The sequence below is a fragment of the Drosophila miranda genome, unplaced genomic scaffold (genome assembly GCF_003369915.1).
Source record: "Drosophila miranda strain MSH22 unplaced genomic scaffold, D.miranda_PacBio2.1 Contig_AX1_pilon, whole genome shotgun sequence".
Taxonomy (NCBI): Eukaryota; Metazoa; Arthropoda; class Insecta; order Diptera; family Drosophilidae; genus Drosophila; species Drosophila miranda.
Genome location: NW_022881665.1, coordinates 392299 through 399219, shown reverse-complemented (window position 1 = coordinate 399219; position 6921 = coordinate 392299). Strand labels below are relative to the sequence as shown.

Here is a 6921-nt window from a genome sequence, read left to right as displayed (position 1 = left end):
ATTTTTTCTTAACTTATACTATTGCAGAGCTGTAAGGCGATTTACTTTCTCTTATGAAGCCTTTTTTAAATAGTTCATCTATTTGGGTATCTACTTCTTTTTTCTCCTGATATGAAAGTCTTCTCGGAATAGTGCGTACAGGTTCTTCTGATTTAAGTTTGAGATTCATTTCGTAGTTATGTTCAATTGCTGGTATGTTAGTTAAGTCTGAATAGTTAAGTTTTATCAATTCCATGAATTTACTACGTTTTTTATCAGTTCGCTTTGGGTCGATATTATAGCTGTCCTCTTCTTTTGTTATTTCAATACTATATATATACGGTATATCTATGTCGGTTCTTTCTAAAGATTCACTTGCCATATGCTTTTGCTCGTTATCTTTCAATAAAAGGTCAATGTTATTACAATTCAATTGGTCACTAATCTTAATCTCATAATTTTCATCCTTTAATTATCCATTATTATTGATATCTGATAACATCATCTCACTATCTCTATTTGTCAATACTACATTTTCAATTTGGTCACTCTCAATGTTCACTAATACTCTATTTTTATCTAAGTCACTGTTCACTAATACTCTATTTTCATCTAAGTCACTGTTTACTAATACTCTATTTTCAATTGAGACCATATTGCTTTGCGTAACTCGCTTTACATTTTCAATTTCATTTTCAAAAATTAATTTTATTCCATAATTTTCAAGGAAACTGCGCCCCAGAAGGACATTACACGAAATATAGTTGTTTAGTACAACGAAAAATATAAGTTCTTTTTCAATGTTATGAAAAACTAAATTGACAATTATTTTTCCAAAAATGCTTATTCTCGAACCGTTAACTCCAAAATACTCTGTCGGTCTTAGTACACCATCAAAATTTTCATAAGTTATCGCCGAGCGCTGCATCAAATTAATAGCGCTACCGGTGTCCAACATGCCAGAAAGAAATTTAATTTGATACCTGCGTTTTATATCAGTGTAAAAATATACCCCTACCTGATTAACAATAGAAACAAAAATATTGTTCTCCTCTCTGTCGTCCATTGGCGGGTTGCTGGCTGTACCCACGGATCGCTGGGTTGGCATAGGCTTCTGTTGGCAATCCTTCACCTGGTGCTGCATGGATCCACACTGGAAACACGATCCCTTCTCCCGCTTAGGTGCGGGACACGATGAAGCATAATGGCCATGTGCTGAACAATTATAGCAGCGCACCTGGCTCCGGTCATTTCCGGAAGCGGTCATCCCAGTGCGCTTAAAATTTGCCTGGTTACTCTTCCTCAAAGCCTCGTATTGTCGAGCCAGCTCCTTAAGTTTTCCGATGGTCGACGCTGAATATAATAAGGCGATACTGGAAGATCGATCACGAAAATCATCAATGATGAACTGCACTGTCAATTTCTCTTCGATGTCGGCACGCATAGCAATTTCTTCCATGCGAAGAATATATCCCATTACGGAGTTTTTCTCCGGGTTGAAAAAGGTTTCCTTCAACAGAAGTACCACGTCGGCAGTTGAATTGCTGCGGCCAAAAGTTTTTAGGAAGGTTCCCTTAAACTCGTCGTAAGTCTTTGATTTGTCGACACGCATGAACAAGTCCGCCTCTGTTCCCGCCTTCATCAACATGCGCACACAACGAAGCGTAAAATTGCTGCTTTCGTTCACGCCTCCGCAAATCCGTTCAAAATTCAAGACCCATTCAGAGGCTTCATCATTTTCACTGGCAGAAAAAGGAGCAATAAGTTGCTTGACCATTCGGATGTCATCGGTCATATAGTTGTCCATTACCATTAAGGCAGCCAGTTTCTTCTTTTTCTCAGCCCCCCTTATTGCGGCGTCAAGTAATTCTTCTTCTTTCATATCGTCGATCTGCTCATTTTCAGACACTTTTCCATCCGATTCAATATCCGATTTATTCACCGGACTTTCAGAAACTTCGTCCATTCCACCACTTATGGCAAGCTTACGAAGTTGCCCTAGTGTTGCGCTGGCTGGAAAAATGATCTCCTTCTCCAGCAACCACTCTACAATTTTTTCTTTGTCAATGTTTGCCATGGTTTCCTCGGCCATTTATAAAATGTGGAAAATACTCGTTGTCGGGGATGCCAGTAGACAAATACTTATGTAGGCAGATACTTTAAAGGGCTAAGATCCCACTTCTGAAGTTATTGGCGCAAAAGGTCCACGGATGTTTCGTGCTTTTTATGATTTTATTTTTACTTAATTCTTTTCAAGCTCCTCGTCTTGTCGATACCGCCCCAAAAGTGCTCATTGAACCCCAGTTCCGATCACTCGTTCTCTCATAGTTCTAGTTCGCAGAACCACATATTTAGCTTATTTCTACCCGAAACTGACCAAAAACCGACACAATTTTAACAAAAAATCACTTTTGCACCAACCTCATCTTATGCCTAAATCGTCCACATATTTAGTTTTTTTTTACCCAAAATCGACCATAAACCGACAACATTTAGAGAAAAAAAACACTTTTGCACCAAACTATTTTATGCCTAAATCGACCACATATTTAGCTTAATTGTACCCAAAAGCGACCAAAAACCGACACCATTTATTCAAAAAGTCATTTTTTCACCAACCTTATCTTATGACTTAATTGACCTTATATTTAGATTATTTCTACCGTAAATCGACCAAAAACCGAAACCATTTTAACAAAAAATCACTTTTGCAACAAACTCATTTAATGCCTAAATCGACCACATATTTAGTTTAATAGTACCCAAAATCGACCAAAAACCGACACAATTTTAACAAAAAATCACTTTTGCACCAACCTCATCTTATGCCTAAATCGTCCACATATTTAGTTTTTTTTTACCCAAAATCGACGATAAACCGACAACATTTAGACAAAAAAACACGTTTGCACCAAACTCATTTTATGCCTAAATCGACCACATATTTAACTTAATTGTGCCCAAAATCGACCAAAAACCGAAACCATTTTAACAAAAAATCAATTTTGCACCAAACTCATTTTAAGCCTAAATCGACCACATATTTAGCTTATTTCTACCTAAAACTGACCAAAAACCGACACAATTTTAACAAAAATCACTTTTGCACCAACCTAATCTTATGCCTAAATCGTCCACATATTTAGTTTTTTTTACCCAAAATCGACCATAAACCGACATTATTTAGACAAAAAAACACTTTTGCACCAAACTCATTTTATGCCTAAATCGACCACATATTTATCTCCGCTGTTGAACTACGATTCTCCGCTGGCAGAAAACTTATCTCCGGCGGCGGTAAATTTATATCCCCTGCCGGACAACTTATCTCTCCTGACCAAATACGTCTCTCTGCTGGCGGAAAACTTATCTCCGGTGGCAGGAAATTTATATCCGCTGGCGGAAAACTTACCTCCGCTGACAGACATCTTATCTCCGCTGCCGGACAACTTATCTCTGCTGACAAAATACGTCTCTCCGCTGGTGGAAAACATATCTGCGGTGGCGGGAAATGTATATCCGCTGGCGGACAACTTATCTCTGCTGACGAAATATGTCTCTCCACTGGCGGAAAGCTTATCTCCAGTGGCGGAAAATTTATATCCGCTGTGGGAAAATCTCCCCTGCCGGACATCTTATCTCTGCTGACAAAATACAACTCTCCGCTGGCGGAAATCTCATGTGCGGTGGCGGAAAATTTATATCCGCTGGCGGAAAACTTTTCTCCAGAGGGGGAAATTTATATCCCCTGCCGGACAACTTGTCTCCGCTGACGAACTACGTTTCTCCGCCGGCAGAAAACTTATCTCCGCTGGCAGAACATTTACTTCCGGCGGCGAAGAATTTATATCCCCTGCCGGACATCTTATTTCTGCTGACAAAATACATCTCTCCGCTGGCGGAAAACTTATCTGCGGTGGCGGGAAATTTATATCTGCTGGCGGACAATTTATAACCGCTGTCGAATTACGTTTCTCCGCCGGCAGAAAACTTATCTCCGCTGGAAAAACATTTACTTCCGGCGGCGAGGAATTTATATCCCCTGCCGGACATCTTATCTCTGCTGACAAAATACGTCTCTCCGCTGGCGGAAAACTTGTCTCCGGGGGCGGGAAATTTATATCCGCCGGCGAAAAAATTTTCTCCAGAGGGTTTAATTTATATCCCTTGCCGGACAACTTATCTCCGCTGACGAACTACGTTTCTCCGCCGGCAGAAAGCTTATCTCCGCTGGCAGAAAATTTACTTCCTGCGGCGAAGAATTTATATCCCCTGCAGGACATCTTATCTCTGCTGACAAAATATATCTCTCCGCTGGCGGAAAACTTATCTGCGGTGGCGGGAAATTTATATCTGCTGGCGGACATTTTATACCCGCTGTCGAACTACGTTCCTCCACCGGCAGAAACTTATCTCCGCTGGCAGAAAAGTTTATATCCCCTGCCGGATAGCTTATTTCTGCTGACGAAATATAGCTCTCCGCTGGCGGAAAACTTTTTTCCGGTGGCGGGAAATCTATATCCCTTGCCGGACACCTTATCTGTGCTGACGAAATACGTCTCTCCGCTGGCGAAACTCCGGTAGCGGGAAATTTATATCCGGTGGCGGAAAACTTTTCTAAACTGAAAGACATCTTATCTCCGCTGGCAGATAATTTATCTCCGCTGACGAACTACGTTTCTCCGCTGGCAGAAAACGTATCTCCAGAGGGGGAAATTTATATCACCTGCCGGACAGATTATCTCTGCTGACGAAATACGTCTCTCCTCTGCCGAAAAACTTATTTCCGGTGGCGGGAAATCTATATCCCCCGCCGGACAACTTATCTCTGCTGACGAATTTCGTTTCTCCGCCGGCAGAAAACTAATCTCCGCTGGCAGAAAATTTACTTCCTGCGGCGAAGAATTTATATCCCCTGCCGGACATCTTATCTCTGCTGACAAAATATATCTCTCCGCCGGCAGAAAACGTATCTCCGGCGGCGGGACATTTATATCCCCTGCCGGACAATTTATCCCCGCTGACGAATTTCGTTTCTCCGCCGGCAGAAAACTAATCTCCGCTGGCAGAACATTTACTTCCGGCGGCGAGGAATTTATATCCCCTGCCGGACATCTTATCACTGCTGACAAAATACATCTCTCCGCTGGCGGAAAACTTATCTGCGGTGGCGGGAAATTGATATCCGCTGGCGGAAAACTTTTCTCCGCTGACAGACACCTTATTTCCACTGCCGGACAATTTATCTCTGCTGACAAAATACGTCTCTCCGCTGGCGGAAAGCTTATCTCCGATGGCGGGAAATTTATATCCGCTGGCAGAAAACTTTTCTCCGCTGACAGACATCTTATCTCCGCTGGCAGATAATTTATCTCCGCTGATGAACTACGTCTCTCCGCTGTCAGAAAACTTATCCCCAGAGGGGGAAATTGATATCCCCTGTCGGACAGCTTATCTCTGCTGACGAAATATGTCTCTCCGCTGGCGGAAAACTTATTTCCGGTGGCGGGAAATCTATATCCCTTGCCCGACAACTTATCTGTGCTGAAGAAATACGTCTCTCCGCTGGCGAAACTCCATTGGCGGGAAATTTATTTCCGGTGGCGGAAAACTTTTCTCCACTGACAGACATCTTATCTCCGCTGGCAGAAAATTTATCTCCGCTGACGAACTACGTTTTTCCGTTGACAGAAAACTTATCTCCAGAGGGGGAAATTTATATCCCCTGCCGGACAGATTATATCTGCTGACGAAATACATCTCTCCTCTGGCGGAACACTTATCGCCCGCGGGGGAAATTTATATCCCCTGCCGGAAAATTCATCCCCGCTGACGAAATACGTTTCTCCGCCGGCGGAAAACTAATCTCCGCTGGCAGAACATTTACTTCCGTTGGCGAGGAATTTATATCCCCTGCCGGACATCTTATCTCTGCTGACAAAATACATCTCTCCACTGGCGGAAAACTTATCTGCGGTGGCGGGAAATTTATATCCGCTGGCGGAAAACTTTTCTCCGCTGACAGACATCTTATTTCCACAGCCGGACAACTTATCTCTGCTGACAAAATACATCTCTCCGCTGGCGGATAACTTATCTACGGTGGCGGGAAATTTATATCTGCTGGCGGACAATTTGTACCCGCTGACGAATTACGTTTCTTCGCCGGCAGAAAAGTTGTCTCCACTGGCAGAACATTTACTTCCGGCGGCGAGGAATTTATATCCCCTGCCGGACAACTTATCTCCGCTGACGAACTACGTTTCTTCGCTGGCAGAAAACTCATCTCCGGCGGCGGGAAATTTATATCCCCTGCCGGACAACTTATCTCTGCTGACGAAATACGTCTCTCCGCTGGCAGAATACGTATCTCCGGCGGCGCACAACTTATCTCCGCTGGCGGACAATTTATTCCCGCTGACGAACTACGTGTCTCCGCTGACGAACTACGTTTCTCCGCTGGCAGAAAATTAACCTCCGGCGGCGGGAAATTTATATCCCCTGCCGGACATCTTATCTCTGCTGAAAAAATACATCTCTCCGCTGGCGGAACACTTATCTACGGTGCCGGGAAATTTATATCCGCTGGCGGAAAACTTTTCTCCGCTGACAGACATTTTATCTCCGCTGCCGGACAACTTAACTCTGCTGACAAAATACGTCTGTCCGCTGGCGGAAAACTTATCTCCGGTGGCGGGAAATTTATATCCGCTGGTGGAAAACTTTTCTCCAGAGGGGGAAATTTATAGCGCCTGCCGGACAACTTATCTCCGCTGACGAACTACGTTTCTCCGCTGGCAAAAAACTTATCTTCGGCGGCGGGAAATTTATATCCCCTGCCGGACATCTTATCTCTGCTGAAAAAATACATCTCTCCGCTGGCGGAACACTTATCTACGGTGGCGGGAAATTTATATCCGCTGGCGGAAAACTTTTCTCCGC

At 43.3% G+C, this 6921-nt stretch overlaps 1 protein-coding gene across 1 annotated transcript; it reads right to left on the bottom strand.

Annotated features, from left to right (window-relative positions):
* Positions 1-666: 666 nt before the first annotated feature.
* On the bottom strand, positions 667-2244 carry LOC117195273. The gene is made up of 2 exons (XM_033399886.1): positions 998-2244; positions 667-920 (listed from the first exon to the last, which is right to left on the bottom strand). Exons 1-2 carry the CDS (start codon positions 2069-2071, stop codon positions 912-914), a joined length of 1083 nt encoding a protein of 360 aa, XP_033255777.1. The 5' UTR covers positions 2072-2244; the 3' UTR covers positions 667-911.
* Between the last annotated feature and the right edge of the window lie 4677 nt (positions 2245-6921).

Bases quoted from the DNA above. Each gene is read 5' to 3' on its own strand.
- LOC117195273 (XM_033399886.1), bottom strand. From the start codon at position 2,071: ATGGCCGAGGAAACCATGGCAAACATTGACAAAGAAAAAATTGTAGAG.